Raw genomic sequence first — 21,371 nt, 5'->3', positions numbered from 1 at the left:
TCAGGGCACCCTCTTCCTAGACCCTGTTCCTGATCCCACAACTCTTGGCACCCTGTATCCCTTTCTTCTCTCAATAAATCCAGCCTGCTTCCCCCAGGGTTGAGTGGGGACCTCCCCATGCTAGACCAGCATACCTGCTCTAACTGATGGACTTTATAGAAATACCGATGCCAGAATTCTGAATGGGAAACAGCTGCTGGAACCTGGAGGGAGGGGAAAATGGAGGTGAGACTTTGGGAGTGTTTGTGTGGGGTCTGTGTCCCCAGCCTTATCAGTCTATTCCCAGCCAGTCTGGATTTCAGACCCAGTAAGTGGCTTAGCAGTGATAGTCAGAGCACTTCCACCCCCACCAAAGTTTCAGCCAGACCCACCTTCCTAGTCCGGGTTGGCCAAGGAGGGAGAAAAGAACTCCCATCAGGCTTTGCTGGCCCTTCCATTTCTCACCATTCTCTGATTGCCAGAAGCCTGGCAAACCAGCTTCTCCCATGTGGGGTCTTGGCTCAGGACACGGCTCGTCTGGCTCTATGGAGCCTCCCAGTGCTCTCCGGGCCAGATGACTCTGCAGTGACTCTGAACATGTCCCTCCCACCTCCCAACACCTCAAGCCTGGAGCTGGCTGAGGCCCTGCAGGCTGGGCCCTCACCATCTTGGTGTAGAGGGCCCGGATGGAGGGGCTGCCTACAAGGAGCTCTGAGATCTCCCCCTTCTTCTCCTCCAAGCAGAACTGGGAAAGCCAGGCGTCAAACAATTCTGGGGGCCCTGCAGAGGGACAGATGCTGACGGTCAGTTGCCTTGGTCTGGGAAAAGAACACTGGGCTTACAGAACATATCTAAGGCTGGACATGGAAAATGAAGAAAGCTTGTGTATTCAAAGCCACTTAGCCAAGGGTAGGGGGTCAGGCAGGGTGAAGGGGCGGGTGCTGCACCTGAGTGATCTCCAGAAGGGGCTGCAGTCTCCATTTTCTCATATCCCTGCTGGCTTTTTAGCCCATGGCACCTGGCTGCTGAATCTCCTCATCTCTGAAACAGCTGTTCTCAGGTCACATGACCCCAGCTGCCAAAGCCAACATCTATTTCTCTGTCTTCCCTCGTGTGACCATCTCTGACTCTGGTGGCCATTGCCTTTCTCCTGAAGCCCTCGTCTCTCCTGGTTTCTCACTCCTTTGTTATTTTCCTCCACTTCTCTGGTTGGTCCATCTGAGTCTCTGTGGGCTTCTCGTTTTCCTTTCCTTTCCATATCTCTCTGGCTTTTTATTTTTTTTCCCAAAATAACTGCCACTAAACCACAAGTTTCAACCTCATCCTCCCACTGATAATTCCTGTGTCTCTTTGCAGCCCAGGCTACTCTCTTGGCCCCACATCCAGAGGTCCAGGTACCCCCGATACTTCCACCTGCAAACACACCGTGTGCTCATTTTCCTTCCCATCTGGTTATCTGACAGGGTTATCCAACCTGGGGGCCATCCTATCTCCTCCCTTATCCAATCACTCTGGATCACACTTCCTCAGTGCCTCCTTTTTATTTTTGAGAGATAGAGGCTTGCTCTGTCACCAGGCTGGAGTGCAGTGGCACAACCGTGGCTCACTGCAACCTTGAACTTCTGGGCCCAAGTGATCCTCCTGCCTCAACCTTCTGAATAGCTGAGGCTACGGGCACGCCATCATGCCTGGCTAACTTGTGTCTTTTATATGTGCACTGTCCTCTTCATGCCAACTGACTCTTCCTAGGTTCTGGCCTTACCTCTGACACGGGATTCCTACCTAGCCTCCTAACTGGTCTTCCTGTCTTCTGTCTTTCTCTCTATTTCATTCTTCACAATGCTGCCCCAAGGGCTGCTTTACAAAATGCAAACTCTGATCACCCCAGGCCTCAAAACCTTTCATTGGCTCTCTATGGGAGGGCTTTTTAAGCTGGAGCCCAAGATGGGCTTCAAAGGGTCAAAGAATTCTCATATTGCACAAAAAGTTTGGTGGAGAGCGGGCTTGTCATTTTCAATAGATTTTTAAAGGCCTTTGTGACTAAAGAGAGGTCTAGAGCTACTACTGTGAGCCTTTTAGGCCAAAATTCCAACTGCCTGGTCTGGCACACAAAGCTCTTCCCAATCTGGCTCCCACGAGCTGCTCTCACTGCCTTCACTTCCTCATACGCACCCTTTAACCCGGCGTTACTAAAAGGCGGGTGCTCCCTGCTCTCTCTGCCCACTCTCTTTGCCTGAATGCTCTTCCCGACTTCTCATAGTGAAACTAGCTGACTTCTAATTTAACCTTAAAACCCCAACTCCGTCCAGGCACGGTGGCTCATGCCTGTAATCCCTGCATTTTTGGGAGGCTGAGACGGGTGGATCACCTGAGGTCAGGAGTTTGAGACCAGCCTGACCAACATGGTGAAACCCTGTCTCTACTAAAAATACAAAAATTAGCCAGATGTGGTGGCGGGCGCCTGTAAGCCCAGCTACTCGGGAGGCTGAGGCAAGAGAATTGCTAGAACCCGGGAGGCGGAGGTTGCAGTGAGCCGAGATCGTGCCATTGCACTCCATCCTGGGAGACAGGGTGAGACTCCATCTCAAAAACAAACAAACAAACAAACAAAACCCAACTCCAGCATCACTTGCTTGGTTCCCAGGCCAGGAAGGGTGCCATTCCTCTGACTCCTGCTGCCCCGCTGCTCTGCAGAAGCAGTCATGCTGCTCTCTAGTATTTCTACTTTATTGACTGTTTCTGCTTTCCCCCTCTTAACTGCCAGTTCCTGGAGGGTTGGACTAGGTGGAGGGTTTGGCTCATTTCTGATCTCCAGTTCCCATAATGGGGTTTGCTGCATGGCAGGGGCTTAGCTAACAGGAGCTGAAGAGAAGGCAAGGGGGGCAGCAGGGCTGGGAGGGAGGCTGAGCTGAGGATGAGGGATGAGAGGGGCCAAGTCCCTGCAGGGTGGGCAGGACAGCTCAAGTTCAGGAAAGAAAAGAGAACATCCACCCACCCCACAAAGTATAAGGTACACACTAGTCTCACTCTGGTCCCCCTACATAGAGGGTGCCCGGCCTCTGCTACCTGAGACAAACAGGGTCTACAACCCAGCCCCCTTAGTCTACTTGCCCTACAAGCCCATCCGCTCAATGCTACCCTCTCACCATCTGGTTCATTGCAGTAGGTTGCTGGGTCCGACTGCAGGCTATAGAGGCGAGCCTGTAAGAAACGGAGAAGAGGAAAACAGAAATTCTGAGATACTGGGCATAGAAAGCACCCTTTCTCTGCCAGGATACTCAGTCAACCACAATCCAGCTTCTCCCTTGTTGGCTGGGATACCCCCAGGGCATTTGTTAATTAGCACTGTGGCACAAGAGAGTGGGGCACTAGGCTAGGCATCCAAAACTGGGGTTCCCAGAAAAATGGCCTTTCACCCAGTATTCTACCCCAGGAACTAAGAAAATACAGCATAAGCAGGCTACAAAATTATTTTTATAAAATGCTTTGTAGTAAGTAAAATTTGAAAAATGTTAGTGCCAATATGTTAATAAAGTCAAAATTTAGGGACAAATTTTAAAATAACACAATTTCCCTCAAATTAAAACCATTCAAGAATTTATTAATTGTACAGCCAGTCTCTACCAAGTTACGTTCCCACTAGGATCACAGGGTGGCAAACTTAGCTGGCAAAGACAAAGTCCACCTTTCTTCCTCAGTATTGCAGGAAGCATGGGCTGTCTGTAAGCGGTCTGGTGATAATTCACTGTCGTTATAGCTCAAAATCTTATCAAACATTTTCACAGTTCCACTCACATGTTCACTAAGTGGTGGCGCTAATGCTAGTGCTAAAACACATACTTGAAAAATCAGTACTTTTGGAACAGAAGTTCAATGTGGGCCGGGTGCGGTGGCTCACGCCTGTAATCCCAGCACTCTGGGAGGCCGAGGTAGGTGGATCTCTGGAGGTCTGGAGTTCAAAACCAGCCTGGCCAACATGGTGAAACCCCATCTCTACTAAAAATACAAAAATTAGCCGGGCATGGTGATGCGCGCCTGTAATCCCAGCTACTCAGGATGCTGAGGCAGGAGAATCGCTTGAACCCAGGAGGTGGAGGTTGCAGTGAGCCGAGATTGCTCCACTGCACTCCAGTCTGGGCGACAGAGAGAGACTCCATCTCAAAAAAAAAAAAAAACAGAAGTCAATGTGATAAAATGCTACAAAGCCAGCCTAGGCAACATGGGGAAACCCTATTTCTACAAGCATAAAAATTAGCTGGGCGTGGTGATGTGTGCCTATAGTCCCAGCTGCTCAGGAGGCTGAGGTGGGAGGAGCACCTTAGGAGATCGAGGCTGCCGTGAGCTGTGATCGCACCACTGCACTCCAGCCTGGGGGACAGAGGGAGACCCTATTTCAAAAAAAAAAACAAAAAACAAACAAACAAAAAAACTACGAAGAGGGCCCAACTGCCATGACATTATATTGTGAATTTAGAAGAAAACACTCCATGAAATAGAAAATACAACGTGGCCAGGCGCGGTGGCTTACGCCTGTAATCTCAGCACTTTAGGGGGCTGAGGTAGGAGAATCACTTGAGCCCAGGGGTTTGAGACCAGCCTAGGCAGAATAGGGAGACCTCATCGCTACAAAAAAAAAAAAAAAGGCCAGGTGTGGTGGTGCACGCCTGTGGTCCCCGCTACTAGGGATACTAGGGAGGTTGAGGTGGGAGGAACACTTGAACCCAGGAAGTTGAAGCTGCAGTGAGCTGGGATCATGCCACCGCACTCCAGCCTGGGTGACAGAGTGAGACCCTGTCTCAAAAAAAAAAAAAAAAAAAAGAAGAAGAAAAGAAAATGCAGCAAAAATACGCTACTGTGGCTGCTGCTTTAAGTGCTCTGAAGACACCTCTCTCCCCTTACCTATACGTGTATTACTAGAAATTAGTCTAAATAACCCAAATGTGGAGATTATGCCTCTAAAAATGCTCTCCACAGCGTTCCTTATCATGCTTGAAAGCTGAAAGGAATCCAAATATGCAACATGAAGGAAATAATGGAATAAATAATGCTATATTCACTTGTAAGAATTTAAAGACATTAAAAATTATGGCTGGCTGGGCACAGTGGCTCACTCCTGTAATCCTAGCACTTTGGGAGACCAAGCTGGGAGTCACTTGAGCCTAGGCATTTGAGACCAGCCTGGGCAACACAGTGAGACTCCGTTTCTACCAGAATAATTTTTTAAAATTAGTTGAGTGTGATGGTTCATGCCGGTGGTCCCAGCTACTCAGGAGACTGAGGTGGAAGGACCCTTGAGCCTGGAAAGTCGGGGCTGCAATGAGCCGTGATTGTGCCAATGAGCCCCAGAGAGAGCTTGGGTGACAGAGTGAGACCCTGTCTCATTTAAAAAAAAAAAAAAAAAAAAAGATGATTAGGAAAGATGCTATGTTTGTTGATTTTTTAAAAGTAGGTTACAAAACTGCATGTATAAAATGTCTTTTTTGTTCAGAAGAAAAAACCAAACTATCTTTACCTATGTTTATAAACAAAAACAAATGTAAGGTTATATACCAATAAGAAATCAGGGGTTCTCTTTGGGTGATGCAATTGTGAGTTTAAAAATAATTATCCTGTCCTTGCTTACTGGTATTTTCTGATTTACTATTAATAATATACCCATATTTATTTTTTGGCCTGAACATGGGCTGCTTTTGTGAGTACAGGATGGAAGTTAAAGCCCAGGTTACAGATGTTAGGCATCTGCAGGGGAGACTGTCAGTGAATACCTTGGTGCCATCATAGGGCTCAGCTGTGCCAGACGGTGTGCCCATCAGGGTGATGACATCGCAGTCGATGGTTTTGTCTGGCGAAGGGGCAAAGGTGTCTGAGATCACCCCTAGGAAGTCAGATAACCCTTTCTTCATCTTCTCTGTTGCTCCTGAGGAGCCTTCCGTCTGTATAGAGAATGGGCAGAGGAAGCAAGCGCCCCGGGAACAGGCTGCAATCTGGGGTATGGGGGTAAAACATTGGGGCAAAGGTGTACCGTGTGTTGGGGGACCAGGGAAGCGCTCACGACCCTTCACCCGTCTCTGGGGCTGCAGGAGAGGGAGGAGGCAAGGGTCCTCCATCCCCCAAGTGGGGCTGCAGAACACGGCCATGGTAGGCCTGTGTAGATCAGAGATCTTTGATTGGCTGTTTCATCAAAATTTCAAGGTCAGTCAGGCTGGTCAAAACTTGGCCAGAGAAGGTCTATGCCATAGACATATCAACAGGGAAGAGGGCCTATGGGTAGAGTGGTGGAAAGGGTACTAGCTTCGGAGTTAGACAAAGCTAGTTTGAATCCTTGCTCTACCACTTGTTGGTCATGAGACCGAAACCCTTTCTGAACCTCAGTTTCCTTATTATAAAATGGGGTTAAGTATACATCCTTCATAGGGTTACCATGAAGATTAAAAGATAGGGTATGGACAATGCCTGGCACACAGCATACGCTTAATAAACTGCAGCATTGTAATACTGCAATTTCATCATCATCATTGCTCAGTAAGTAGAATACTTTGTACAAAAGGTTGGAAACATATGGGCAGGATTAGAACAGATAGCCTTGCCTTGCCTGGGACCAACTGAGGGTCACTATACAGACCACACTGGTCAGAATGCCTTCCAGCAGACAGGGATAGGGTGCTGAGAAAAGGGTCTAAAAACCTCATGGAAAATTTTATTTACTCTAGATTAAGCTGCTGAAGCATTTTAAACCTAGAACCTATCATAGTGCCTGGCACATATTGTTACAGGTAACAATATTTGTTGAATGAAAAAAAAAAGAATAAATGAATGAAATAAACAAGTGATATCTCTGCTATTGACTAGACTTATAGCAGTTTAGCAGGGTTACAACTTGTCATTCATGCTCATCAGTAGCTGTGGTTAGCAAGTGGACGGTATTTTACAAGAGGATTCAGCAAAATAAGCTTGACTAAAAAAATTCCAAAACTCATTTTTTGTAACATGAGTAATTAATTACAAGATAATTGATTCAGCTGGTGATCAAATTAAGAAGCTGCAATCTGTTCCAATGCTAAAGGAAAAATTGTAATATAAAAAACAGTATGCTTTACCTCACTGGAAACTTCAGAACTTTGCGGGGATATCTTTGACCACAATTTTTCCTTCTCACACTGAGTTTAGAATCTAACTTCCATCTTATAAGAGGTTTCCACTGTACATTTCTGATTAATAAAAACAGTATTGGGGGAGGGGGACAAGGATTGAAAAACTACCTATGGGGTACTAGTCGGTGATGGGTTCATTAAAAGCCCAAACCTCAGCATATACACAATATACCCATGTAACAAACCTGTGCATGTATCCCCTGAATCTAAAATTAGAAAACAACAAACAAGCCAGGCACGGTGGCTCACGCCTGTAATCCCAGCACTTCGGGAGGCCGAAGCAGGTGGATCCCTTAAGCTCAGGAGTTTGAGACCAGCCTGGGCAACAGAGTGAAACCCTATCTCTACAAAAAATACAAAAATTAGCTGGGTGTGGTGGCATGCACCTGTGGTCCCAGCTATTTGGGAGGCTGAGGTGGGGGAATCACTTGAGCCCAGGAGGCAAAGGTTGCAATGAGCTGAGATCATGCCACTGCACTCCAGCCTGGGTGACAGAGAGAGACCCCGTCTCAAAACAATAACCACCACCACCAAAGAACAGGACCAGTAAGAAAATAAGTTGGTACAACATTTCTGGAGGGCAGTTTTGAGTAGATAGTAAAAGGCTTAACCTAACCACTCTGTGATACCTTCCACAATTTTATTATAAAGCAAATATTATGGCACTGGGTAAAGGTTTAGTAGAATGTTTACTGTAGCTCAGTGTACAATACTGGAAAAAACTGAAATAGGAAAGCAGCAACTGGTTAAATCCACATAGTGGAATACCATGCCACTTACTACACTCTAGAACAAGGTTTGCAGTTTAAGTAAAAAAATAAGGACTGGGCGCGGTGGCTCACGCCTGTAATCCCAGCACTTTGGGAGATTGAGGTGGGCAGATCACAAGGTCAGGAGATCGAGACCATCCTGGCTAACACGGTGAAACCCCGTCTCTACTAAAAAATACAAAAAACTAGCCAGGCGTGGTGGCGGGCGCCTGTAGTCCCAGCTACTTGGGAGGCTGAGGCAGGAGAATAGCATGAACCCGGGAGGCGGAGCTTGCAGTGAGCCAAGATGGCGCCACTGCACTCCAGCCTGGGCGACAAATGGAGACTCCAACTCAAAAAAAAAAAAAAAAAAAATAGGTTACAAAACATGGTGTTCAATTGACCCCAGTTTTGAAAAAGAAGTGTACATAAGCGATACACCCCCAAAATATTAACAGTAGCTATCTTTGGAAGATGGAATTATGGATGTCTCTAGGTCTTTCTCTCTCTCTCTCTTCCTTTTCTCATTCTTTCTCTTTTCTTTCACTTGTCTGTGTTTTCTAAATTGTCAACATGAATGACTTTGCTAATGGAAAACATTTGCTAAAACAATACAGAAGTGGGAAAACTAATTATTACTTAAAATATGCAGCTTGTTTGGTTGCCAGACACAATTCTTTCAAAATGGGAGGAAAAGTAATCCACATATTTTTCCCCATATGGAAAAATAATCACTTAATGGTAGAAAGGTTGGGAGCCCAGGACAGGTTGCGAGGGGCAGTTACTTGGGAGGGTTTGGGTGTACTCACAGCCAGCTTCTCCTTGACCACGCTGGCCGTGGCTGCGATGGTACAGGCCGTGTCATGCTGCACCACCTGGGTAAACTCCGTCAGGTCCCGCTTCATAAACTCCAAGGCTTCAGAGGACTGTGGGAAGACAGAGAGGGATGCCAGGGCCAGCTGGCCCCACCACCCCTTGTTGCTGTTCCCTGTGTTTCTTCAGTACCAGACAGACAAATGGAAATCTCCAGTGGCAGGGGAGCTTGGGCTCAGAAACAATGCTCATTTGTCCCAATTCCATGATCTGGGATTACCTGACACAGCAGAAAGTGCAGGGGAATTTCCTGCTACTCTGAGCATGAGGACTGAGTCTCAGCCTAGGCACTCGCAAGCTATGTGGCCATGAGTAAGTCTCATCTAGTTCTCAGTTTTCTCCTGTAAAATGAGGTGATCTAGATCAGAGATTCTCAAGAGCAAACAGGAAAAGAGGGGGTATAGTCTGAAAACAATACTGACTTTGATGAATTGCTTTGATATGCTTTAAATCACGATATTCATACCAAGTTTCAAATAACATGAAAAAAAGGTATGTGATTTTTTTTTTTTTCTTGAGACAGAGTCTCGCTCTTGTTGCCCAGGCTGGAGTGCAATGGCACGATCTCGGCTCACCGCAACCTCCGCCTCCCGGGTTCAAGCGATTTTCGTGCCTCAGCCTCCCGAGTAGCTGGGATTACAGGCATGCACCACCACGCCCAGCTAATTTTGTATTTTTAGTAGAGATGGGGTTTCTCCATGTTGGTCAGGCTGGTCTCGAACTCCCAACCTCAGGTGATCCGCCCACCTTGGCCTCCCAAAGTGTTGGGATTATAGGCGTGAGCCACCCAGCCTAAGGCATGTGATTTTTTTATCAAAGGAAAGTGTTTCTATTTTTACTTTTTTTGTTACAGAGAAATTGAGTTGAAATATGAGGCAGTATGTGAAGTTATTTGCCTTTGGGTTTAAGAATTAGTAATTACTAATTGTATTAGTAACAGCAATAGCTTGGAAAGCTATTTTATGAGTAATTCTTAACAATTTAATATCAGTAAAAAGGCACGTGATTTTTACATTCAACAAAGGAGGAAGCGGTCAAGAGAAAGACTAGATCAGATTCTCTTGGAGGCCTTCTTGGTTCTACCATCCCGAGGTTCTATTCATATACAAAGCTCCTTCGGGCAGAATGCATATTTGCTCCTGCTAAACCAATCTGTTTCTTAGCCTGCACCCAGACCTCACTTGAGAAAGCAGACCCTCAGCTCACTTCTAGGTCTTGCCCTGTCTTGCTTCAGACTCACCAACTCTAGGATGCTTCCTGGAGTATCTCAGTGGCCACTCCCCCTGCAAGCCCTTTCATCTTACACGGGGATAATCACCTGCATTTTTTAAAGCATGTTTTTGAGCGCTCCTGTGGTTTGTTCTTCTGGGAAGGGCCTGCCCACTTTTCATTAGCTTGGGAAGTTTCTGAATGGCACAGTCTATCAGCTACAGGCTTCTCTAGGGGTGGTAATCATGCCTCCACATCAACTGAGGACTCCTTAATTGGGGGTGGAGGAGGTCATTTACTTACTTACTTTTATTAAAATTTTAAAAAATATTTCACAGCACCATGAAATTGTGCCCCGGGTCATTTACCGATTCACTCTTTCTATCCACACTGCCACCACCTTAGTCCAGGCCAACTTATTCTTTCACCTGGATTCCTCCCAGGTTGTCTCAGCCACCTTTACTTCATTCTCCTTATGACACCCAGTGGGTGCTTTGTCTGTCAGGGCAGACCGTGCTGCTTTACACTCTTTAAGTTTACACACTATCCTAAAAGCAAATTGAAAATCCACCTTTACTTACAAAGCCTATATAACTTGGCCTCTGGCAGACTGGTATCCCCTACCACTGTGCCGTTCACTGAGCTCCAGCTGACCTTCCTCAAGTTTCTAAAATGCCTAGCATCTGTCCTGCCTCAGGGTATCTGAACACATTGTTTCCTCTCCCTGATACAGAGTTCTAACTCTTCAAAAAAACCAAGTCTGTAAACACAATGAAGGAACCCTCTTATCTGGAAAACTCCTGTTCATCCTCAACGTCTATGCTTCATTTCCCTAGAGGGGCTTCCTGCTGCCTCTTCAGGCTCAGCTGGCTCTCCCTGCTTTATCTCTTCTTCTTTTTTTTTGAGATGGAGTTTCGCTCTGTTACCCAGGCTGGAGTGCAGTGGCGCGATCTCTGCTCGCTGCAACCTCTGCCTCCCGGGTTCATGCCATTCTCCTGCCTCAGCCTCCTGAGTAGCGGGGACTACAGGTGCCCGCCACCACGCCCAGCTAATTTTTTGTATTTTTAGTAGAGACGGGGTTTCACTGTGTTAGCCAGGATGGTCTCGATCTCCTGACCTCATGATTCGCCCACTTCGGCCTCCCAATTTATCTCTTTTTTAACACTGAACATAGTTTAGACTTCAGATGACCTGTTCAATGTCTGTCTTCCTGGATAAACTGTGAGTTGCGTGAACACAGGTCCTATGTGTTTTGTTCCCTGATGGTTCCCCAGTATCTGACACAGAGCATACAGTAGGTACTCAAAAAATGTTTGCTTGTTAAATTTACATGGACCATTGAAATTTCAATTATGTAACCACTTGTGTGACTAAACAGTTGTCTTCCCGCTAGACTGTGAGCTCTGAGCAGACAAACATGAACATATGTTGCCCTCAAGCAGGTCACAGTCTACTGGGGAAAATGGTCCCATGATAGTGCTGATGTGCAAGGGCAGAGCAGTAGCTGCTGTACTATGGGGAGGTTGGGAAGATGTGGTGACCAGAAGCCTAGAATGGGCCCTTAAAGAATGAACAGGAGTTGGTTAAGAAGTATTGATGTGGGCCAGGTGCGGTGGCTGATGCCTGTAATCCCAGCACTTTGGGAAGCCGAGGCAGGAGGATTGCTTGAGCCCAGGAATTTGAGACCAGTTTGGACACTATGGCAAAACCGTCTCCACACACACACACACACACACACACACACAAATACAAAAAATTAGCCAGAAGTGGTGGCACACGCCTATAGTCCCAGCTACCCAGGAGGCTGAGGTGGGAGAATCACCTGAGCCCGGGTGGTTGAGGCTGCAGTGGGCTGTGATCATGCCACTGCACTCCAGTCTGGGTAACAGAGTGAGACCCTGTCTCATAAAAAAAAAAAAAAAAAAGAACAGGAGTCAGCTAAGAAGTGTTGACATGGGTTTAGTGATGTCTACAAGCATTACAGTCCTGATGGACATAAAATGTGAAGCAAGAGTGGTGAGGGATAAAGCTGGAGAGGTTGCCAAGGGCAACCAGGGAGAGCCTGGTCAGCCCTATGGATGATGGGGAGCCACCAAAGGTTTGAAGTGGGTGGGACATGAGATTTGCCTTTTCACTAAATTACTCTAGTGACTGGAATGGAGGAAAGGTCCAGAGGCGAGAAGATTAGAAGAGGAAGAAGGAAGACCAGTCAGGAGGCTGCTGCAATAATCCAGGAAAGAAAATAGAAAAATGTGAGTAAGGACAATGTTAGTAAAGATGGAGAGGATGAGACTGGTTCAAGATATAGGAGATGGAAGAAGGTGGATTTGGTGACTGAACAGGTATGTTGACTGAGGGCTAGAAAAGAATCATGGAAGCACCACAGGCTGCTAAAATAGGTGACTGGGTAGATGCAGTACTGCCAGCTAAGTGAGAAAATCCTGGAGGAGGAGCAGTCCTAGAGACAAGGTGGTAACAATGACTTTGGGCACGCAGAACTTGAGATGACTGTGGGCTGTCTAGGATAGCTGTCCAGCAATAGCTATCCTCAAACGCTAAAGCTGGCCGGGCATGGTGGCTCATGCCTGTAGTCCCAGCACTTTGGGAGACCAAGGTGGGCAGATTGCTTGAGCCCAGGGGTTTGAGACCAGCCTGGGAAACATGGCGAGATCTCATCTCTACAAAAAATACAAAAATTAGTTGGGCGTGATGGTACACGCCTATAAGTCCCAGCTACTTGGGGGCCTGAGGTGGGAGGATTGCTTGAATCCAGGAAGTGGAGGTTGCAGAGAACCATGTTTGCATCACTGCACTTCAGCTTGGGTGACAAAGCGAGAGCCCATCTCAAAACAAAGCAAAACACAACACTAAAGTTCAGGCAAAAGGTCTAAGAGTCGCCCTAACAGGAAAGTGGAGAAGGTGACCCAGGAAGAGTTTGGAAAGTGGACAGAGCAATGGGCTGAGGACAAGTGTCCTCAGACACTACCTGTAGGGGGCAAGCAGAGGAAGAGGAACTCATGAGACAGTTACAAAAGCAACGTCTGGAGAAGTATGTGGAGACTTAAGAATCATGTCACAAAAGCCAAGAGAGTAGCGTTTCAAGAGAGGGAGTGATCACTAGTGTCAAATGCAGCAGAATGGTCCAGGAAGATAAGGGCTGAAAACCACCCACTGGATTTGGCAAGCGGTAGGTAAAGCTGACTGTGAGTAAAGATAAGTTTATAGGTGGTGGCTTTGAGGGTGGGGAGAGAGTTAAAGATCCTGTTTGTTCACCTGAAGTTTCAAAAAGTAGATGAGGTTGTCTCCTGGAAGTGAAAGGGATAAAGTGGCTGAATAGGGGACCCGAGGGAAGAGTTAGGTTTTGGGAAAGTTTCTGAAGTTAAGGGGAGGAGAAGCAAATTGGAGACTGAAGAGTATGTGGGCCCAGATGAGGTTGGGGAATCTGTGATGGAACCAAAAAGCATTTGGTGCCTTTCTCTTTTTAATTTCTTCTTTCTGGTAAGTATGTAGAGCAATGATATGCCTTTCTCTATCAACGTGTATGCACACGTATTTGTGTCAGTCATATTGCCCTTGACAACACACAGGAAGACAGGACAGGAGGAGGTAAGGAGCAGAGGAAAGCAGATGATAGCACCATCTCATAGCTGTGGTCTTCAGGACAATGTGTTCTAAGGAGTGCTGAGAAGTGAGTGGTCCAGATGGAGCCAGAATGAGACATAAAGATAGGAAAGCACCAAAAGACCAAGAAAAAAAATGGAAAGAAAAACGAACTGGGGGTGGTATCTAAGAGGTTTTCCCATCAGCCTCAGCACTTAATAACAGCTAATGCTTATATAGCACTTACGTATGCTAGGTACTGTTCTTAGTGTTTTACATATATTAACATTTAACCATCACCACAATCTCATCAAGTAGGTATTCTTAGTATTCCCATTTTATAGATGAGGAACTGAGGCCTAGAGAGGTTAAAAACTTGCCCAAGAGGCCAGGCGTGGTGGCTCACGCCTGTAATCCTAGCACTTTGGGAGGCCGAGGCAGGCGGATCACCTGAGGTCAGGAGTTTGAGACCAGCCTGGCCAACATGGTGAAACCCTGTCTCTATTGAAAATACAAAAATTAGCTGGGCGTGGTGGCACATGCCTGTAATCCCAGCTACTCAGGAGGCCGAGGCAGGAGAATCACTTGAACTCAGGAGGCGGAAGTTGCAGAGCCGAGACTGAGCCACTGCACTCCAGCCGGGTAACAGAGCCAGACTTGGTCTCAAAAACAAACAAACAAAAAACAAAAAACACTTGCCCAAGTACATATCAGAGTAAGAAAGTAAAAAAAGGGAAATTACGTCTTTTCTTTCCAAAAAGGCATAAACAACTCCCACCTCCACCCCCACCCCAGCTTTTAACTGGGAATTCCAAGAATGAAGACGGAAGGTTGGCCAACTATCTATTTTTCATAAGTTATGATAAGACCAACCTTGAGACAAACACAGGAGGCCCTCATGCAACATCTGCTGAATGAATGTCAGACTTTCCTGCCAGGAAATTACCCAACAGGAAACATGCTACTTTCGGGTCTCTTCTATCAAATGTTAGGGTGCAAGCCTCTCAGTCCTCATCAACAACATAAACAGCTCAGGGCATTCTCAGATTTGCTGGGCTATTGCTGAGAGGCTGTCCAGGAGTACCCAGGATAAGGGAGGAATAAAAACGCTCCCAGATGTCTGGGTGTGGTGGCTCACGCCTATAATCCCAGCACTTTGGGAAGCTGAGGCAGGTGGCTCACCTGAGGTGAGGAGTTTGAGACCAGTCTGGCCAACATGGTGAAACCCTGTCTCTACTAAAAATACAAAAATTAGCCAGGAGTAGTGGCACATGCCTGTAATCCCAGCTACTTGGGAGGCTGCGGCACAAGAATCACTTCAATCTGGGAGGCAGAGGTTGCAGTGAGCTGAGACCGCACCTGTGCACTCCAGCCTAGGTGACAGAGTGAGACTCTGTCTCAAAACAAAACAAAAATACTCCCAGAGTAGAGGACTTATTTAGGTGAGGTCAGAAGCTTCCTGGAGTCGGCCCTGAAGCAGGACTCATCCCAATTGCTTGAGGTAAATAGTAATCAACTTTTCCCACAATTCAGTTGGGCTGATTTTGACAAATAAGCATGAAATGAAACAGGAATACACATTGGCAAATTACCCACTGGCACAGCCAAATATCACTCATCCCACAGAGACTGTTCAGCAAGAAGGCCTTCCACTCTCTGGTGATTAATCTCTCTCTCTCTACTGCCCGTTGCATAGCCCCTACTTAGAACTCATCAGGCACCAGTGTGTATGGCTCATGCTCATCTCTGGCTTGGGTTCTTGCTTTTCATCCTGTCTAGGCAGGGTTGGCCTTGATGAGGTTCCTTCTCCACAGGGGCCTTCCCTGGTGAGTTACTGACTAACCAGAATAGACAAGGTGCCCCTGTACTTTCCTTTCACAGAACTTACCACAACGGTAACTAAACAACTATTTGTTTGGCTACTCGGTTAATGGCTGTCTCCCCACTAGACTGTGAGCTTTGTAAGGCCCAGGATTACATCTGTTTGGCTGAAGTCTGTATCCTCAAGACCTATCAGAGTGCTGGTTGTCGCATATACTCTAATATTTGAATGACTATACGAGTAAGTTTTTTTATTGCTAGAATCTTTTCCTTCAAGACCTGTATCAAATGCTCTTTCACGAAGAAACTGAATTTCCTGAGCTGGAATAAATTGCTCCTTCCTATGGATTCCTACAAAACGTTCGTTAACTCCAGCCTTTAAAACCATCTTTATTTCACTGTGGCTAGTATCACACTGGTTTGCGTCGAGGTCTGTCTTCCCGTGGACCGGTAGAGGCTAAAAGAAAGGCCCAGGTCAGCCTCATCCTTAAGACTTAGCGCCCGCAAAAGTTGGGCGGGGCTGGTTGGACCAGGTTGCATTGAGGCGGCGCAGGGCCCTGCTGAGGGAAGAAGGGCACGGGCCCGGCTTACCTTCTCTTTGACTGCTTGGTAGCTCTGCTGCAGCCAGCTCCGCCACCATCCCACGTCCTCCCTGTGGAAGACAGACACATCTGGCAGCACCGCGGTGCGATTCCTGCCCGCCCAAGGATCCGGTTTGTTCCCCCCTCAGATGTACCCTGCGGGCCGAGGCTTTGCAGACCGCTTGCCCACCCCCTCACAATGCGACTCCACTCTGCCCTTTCAGATCAGTCCACGCCCCCGCTGATCTCATGTTCCCCACCGGGACTCTCGCCCAGCACCCCAACCCTGGGAGAATTCAGGCCCCAACGCCTAGGAGCAAAACGACAAGCTCACCCTTCCGCCATCTTGCCTGCATGACATCACCACTATTTACTGACCTTTGACTTCCGACACGGCACCGCCCCCTCAAGGACCGCCCCCGAGGCGCTCGGCCCAATCCTCGCGCCGGCACCGCCCTCAGCCCAATCCCCTCCCTGCGCCATCATTAGGCCCCGCCTCCCTGAGCTCTATCCAGTCTCTGTCCCGAGTTCGCCCTCAAACTCCGCCCCTGAACTCTCAGTTCAATCGTCATTCAGTCCTGCCCTCAGGCTCCACCTTCACCAAGCTTGACTCTTTGTCACTGTCCGCAAACGTCGGGTACGGTGGCCTCTATGGACGATGATCAGCCGACAAGCTGGACTGCGGAGAGCTGGGAGCAGAGGGGAGGAGGAGAGATAGCTCCAACGTCAGGATCCCAGAGCGCAGGGTTAGGACCGCCCCCCTTTGTGAAACCAGCTGCGTAGAGGCTGCTTTGGGTCTCTTTGGGCTAATTCAATAAGCCCATATTGCGGGGCTGTGGCCCAGAGTTTGGAGGAATGTGAAGAATTCAGAGGCGACTTAGATGCAGCCTTTGGAGGGCTTACGGGTTAATGGGAGACACACACATTCAGTAATCTCAACTTTCGGTGGCCCAGCTCAGAACAACGCCAGGTGGAGGTGGTCTGGAGAAATCCGGAGACCGCCTGGATTGAGTTCTACTGCGATTGGAAGGGAGATTCCACAGCCCACATACTTTGGACTTTAATTAAGGTCAGCCCCTCCACGTGTGCGGTAGATCCCATCGCCTCTTGTTTGCTTAAGGACATAGATCTTGTAATCCCCCCTTCATCTCTTTTCCCTCTGATGACTGCATTATCCTTGTCATCATCCGTACTGCTGTTTCTCCCATCTCAAAGGCAAACAAAAACCAGCCCTCTCTATATCCCTCACCGTTTCCCTACTCCCCTTTACAGCAAAAGCGTTGCCTACTCACAGTCTGCAACTCCCCTCTCCTCCCATTCTCTCTTGAACTCACTGCAGTTAGGTTTTTGCCTCTCAGACAATCCTTTGAAATAACTTTATTTATTTATTTTATTTATTTTATATTTATTTGTAGCTCTGCTGCAGGCAGCTCCGCCACCATCCCACGTCCTCCCTGTGGAAGACGGACACATCTATTTTATTTATTTATTTATTTTTGGTCCTCCCTGTGGAAGACGGAAACATCTATTTTATTTATTTATTTATTTTGAGTCAGAGTCTTGCTCTGTCGCCCGGGCTGGAGTGTAGTGGTGCAATCTCGGCTCGCTGCAACCTCTGCCTCCCGGGTTCAAGCGATTCTCCTGCCTCAGCCTCCCGAGTATCTGGGATTACAGTTGTGCACCACCACGCCCGACTAATTTTTGTATGTTTAGTAGAGATGGGGTTTCACTATGTTGGCCAGGCTTGTCTCGAACTCCTGACTTCAGGTGATCTGCCCGCCTTGGCCTCCCAAAGTGCTGGGATTACAGGCATGAACCACTGCACCCAGCCTGACATAACTTTCTTAAGGTCGCCAAGAGGAATGGCCACTTTTCAGTTCTTGTTTTACATCCGCATCTTATTTGACACAGTTGACCACTTTCTTCATTTGGCTTCCAGGACATCATGCCCTCTTGACTTTCTTCCCCGTTCATTGGCATCTCAGTATTCTTTGCTGTCTTCTCACTGCCTTCTTGTTGCTGGAATGGGATATTCCCTGGGAGAAGGCTCAGCCCTTGGTGTCCTCCTCCTTTTTGATGTTTATAGTCATTCCCCAGATATTCTCATAAAGTCTCATGATTTTATTTATTATTATTTTTTAAGATGGAGTCTCACTCTATTGCCCAGGCTGGAGTGCAGTGGCATGATCTTGGCTCACTGCAACCTCTGCCTCCTGGGTTCAAATGACTCTCCTGCCTCAGCCTCCAGAATAGCTGGGATTACAGGTGCCCACCACCACACCCAGCTAATTTTGTATTTTTAGTAGAGATGGGGTTTCACCATGTTGGCCAGGCTGGTCTTGAACTCCTGGCCTCAGGTGATCCACCCACCTCGGCCTCTGAAAGTGCTGGGAGTACAGGCGTGAGCCACTGCTCCTGGCCCATTTTATTTTATTTTTAAGACAGGATCTTATTCTGTCGCCATATTAGTCCATTTTCACACTGCTAATAAAGACATACCTGAGACTGGGCAATTTACAAAAGAAGGAGTTTTACTGGACTCACGGTTCCACATGGCCAGGGAGACCTCACAATGATGGAGGAAGGTGAAAGGCACATCTCACGTGGTGGCAGACAAGAGAGCTTGTGCAGGGAAACTCCCGATTTTAAAACCATCAGATCTCATGAGAACCATTCACTATTATGAGAAAAGCACGGGAAAAACCCGCCCCCACCATGATTCAGTCATCTCTCACCAGGTCCCTTCTACAACACGTGGGAATTATGGAGCTACAAGATGAGATTTGGGTGGGAACACAGAGCCAAACTGTATCAGTTGCCCAGGCTGGAGTGCAGTGGCACGATCATGGCTCACTGCAGCCTTGACTTCCTGAACTCAAGCAATCCTCCTGCCTCAGTCTCCTGAGTAGCTGGGACTACAGGCATGCACCATGAAGCCCAGCTATTATTATTTTTTTAAATAGAGATGAGGTCTCCCTGTGTTGCCTTACTTTTAATTTTTCTTTAGCAATGCTTCACTATGTTGCCCAGGCTGGTCTCAAACTCCTGACCTCTAGTGATCCACCCACCTTGGCTTCCCAAAGTGCTGAGATTACAGGTGTGAGCCATCTTACAAATCTCATACTTTTAAATGCCATGTATATGCTGATGGCTCTCAAATTTCCTCTCCAACCCATACATTTTCTCTGAACATCAGGTTCATTTTGTCTATTTGCATGTGTAATAGGTGTATTATTTTTAACATGTCCCAAAACAAACTCTTGATTTATCCACCTCATCTTCCTGCAAACTTTCCCACATTTGTAAATGGAACCTCATTATTCCAGTTGCTCAAGCCAAAAACCTAGGAGTCATCCTTGCTTTCTCACTTTCTTTCATACTCCCAAACTAATCCCATCAGCAAATCCAGTTGGCTCTGCCTTTCAAACAAAACCAGAATCTAGTGACTTCTCACCACCTCCACTGTTATTATGTAGATACAAGCTACCATAATCAATCTCATGGTTAATTACAAGAGCCTCTTAACAAATATTTCTGCATCCACTCTTGCCTTCCTTAAGTCTAGTCTTCATTTGCCTGAAAGTAATCTTTTAAAAGACATACGTCACTGGGAATGCAATTGGTATGGAATACAATATGCCATTTCCTCAAAAAAATTAAACAGAAATTACCATATGATCCAGCACTCCACTTCTGAGTATATACCCAAAAGAATAGAAGGCAAGTACTCAAACAGATATTTGGTGTTTTTTTGTTTGTTTGCTTGTTTTGAGATGGAGTTTTGCTCTTGCCACCCAGGCTGGAGTTCAATGGCACGATCCCAGCTCGCTGCAACCTCCGCCTCCCGGGTTCAAGCAGTTCTCCCGCCTTAGCCTTCCTAGTAGCTGAAACTACAGGCGCATGCCACCACGCCCATCTAATTTTTTTTTTTTGAGACGGAGTTTCTTTCTCATCACCCAAGCTGGAGTGACAAGCAATCTTGGCTCACTGCAACCTCTACCTCCCAGGTTCAAGCGATTCTCCTGCCTCAACCTCCCAAGTAGCTGGGATTACAGGTGCCCACCACCACGCTCTGCTAATTTTTGTATTTTTAGTGGAGACAGGTTTTCACCATGTTAGTCAGGCTGGTCTTGAACTCCTGACCTTGGGCGATCCACCCACCTCGTCCTCCCAAAGTGCCAGGATTACAGGTATGAGCCACCATACCCAGCCCTGGCTAATTTTTTGAGGTTGAGGCTGCAGTGAGCTGTGACCATGCCACTACATTACTGCCTGTGCAATGGAGAGACCTTGTCTTTAAAACAAAGAAAAACGTGTGTGTATATATATATATGTATATATATATGTGTATATATATGTGTATATATATGTATATATATATGTGTATATATATGTGTATATATATGTATATATGTATATATGTGTATATATGTATATATGTATATATGTGTATATATATATATGTATATACATGCCAGATTACAGCCTTCCTCTGCCCAAAGTTCTGCAATGTCCTCTTATTTCACTCAGAGAAAAAGCCAATAAGTCCTCACAGTCTCCTTTAAGGCCCCGTATAGTTGATCTGACCTCACATTACTGGCCCCCTTAGTCACTCTGCTCCAGACACATTGGCTACTTTGATATTCCCTGAAAATTCCTGGGACTCTCCTGACTTGGGGCCTTTCAACTTGCTGTTCCTTTTGTTTAGACTGCACTTACCTCCGGATATTTATGTGCTTCTAACTTTCACCTCATTCAGATCTTTACTTGAATATAATCTTCTTACTCACCATGACCACATTATTTAAAATCACAAGTTGCATAACAAGCACCCCCATTTCTCTTCTCTGACATATTGTATATTATACTTTGTTTAAAAAATTGTTTGCCTCCTTCAGACTAGAAATGCAACCTCAATGAAGGCAGGATTTTTGTCTGTCTTGTTCACCTGTCTACGGCTAGCACCTACAACAGTGTTTGGTACATAATAGACACTCGATATTTGTTCAGTGAATGAAAGAATAAATGCAAGGAGAGTGAGGACAAAGACAGGACTAATTTAGAGCAATCTGGAGTAGCTAAAAAGAAAAAGGAAAAGAGAGGATGGACGTGAGGCTGTAAAGGTCATTAACATCTCGATTCTTGAGAGCCTTGAATGCAGGACTTAAAATTCATGGACAGAGGAGAGTCACCAGAGGTTTGGAATAAGGAAATGATTTGTGTTGTGAAGATGATGTGATCAAATGATTAAATGCTACTGTTAACAGATCTAACGGTGCCATTGGGGTGAGCACTTTATACAGTGTACCTTCCCAAAAGCTCAATGAGGTGGGAACTATTTTTAATCTACATTTTATAAATGAAGAAGGTGACCAGGCACGGTGACTCATGTAATCCCAGCATTTTGG

General features: G+C 46.6%; 1 protein-coding gene across 7 annotated transcripts in view; it reads right to left on the bottom strand.

Annotated features, from left to right (window-relative positions):
* Positions 1-16,375, bottom strand: part of BSDC1 (BSD domain containing 1) — a 29,334-nt gene extending 12,959 nt beyond the window's left edge. For 2 of the 7 annotated variants that reach the window (XM_008953508.3, XM_024929664.5), the window contains exons 1-7: positions 16,298-16,338; positions 15,974-16,034; positions 8,689-8,805; positions 5,745-5,963; positions 3,126-3,180; positions 644-759; positions 135-203 (exon numbers count right to left, since the gene is read on the bottom strand). In XM_008953508.3, coding sequence (XP_008951756.1) covers positions 135-203; positions 644-759; positions 3,126-3,180; positions 5,745-5,963; positions 8,689-8,805; positions 15,974-16,034; positions 16,298-16,308 — 648 coding nt within the window. In that variant the 5' untranslated portion in view covers positions 16,309-16,338. Of the gene's footprint in view, positions 1-134; positions 204-643; positions 760-3,125; positions 3,181-5,744; positions 5,964-8,688; positions 8,806-15,973; positions 16,035-16,297 lie in introns of those variants that run through there. The other 5 variants (XM_003828155.4, XM_024929665.4, XM_003828157.4 and 2 more) reach the window with 5 other exon arrangements.
* Positions 16,376-21,371: the final 4,996 nt, after the last annotated feature.

Source organism: Pan paniscus, chromosome 1 (genome assembly GCF_029289425.2).
Source record: "Pan paniscus chromosome 1, NHGRI_mPanPan1-v2.0_pri, whole genome shotgun sequence".
Taxonomy (NCBI): domain Eukaryota; kingdom Metazoa; phylum Chordata; class Mammalia; order Primates; family Hominidae; genus Pan; species Pan paniscus.
Note: the sequence above shows the minus strand (reverse complement) of the source record. Positions and strands in the feature narration are given on the sequence as shown.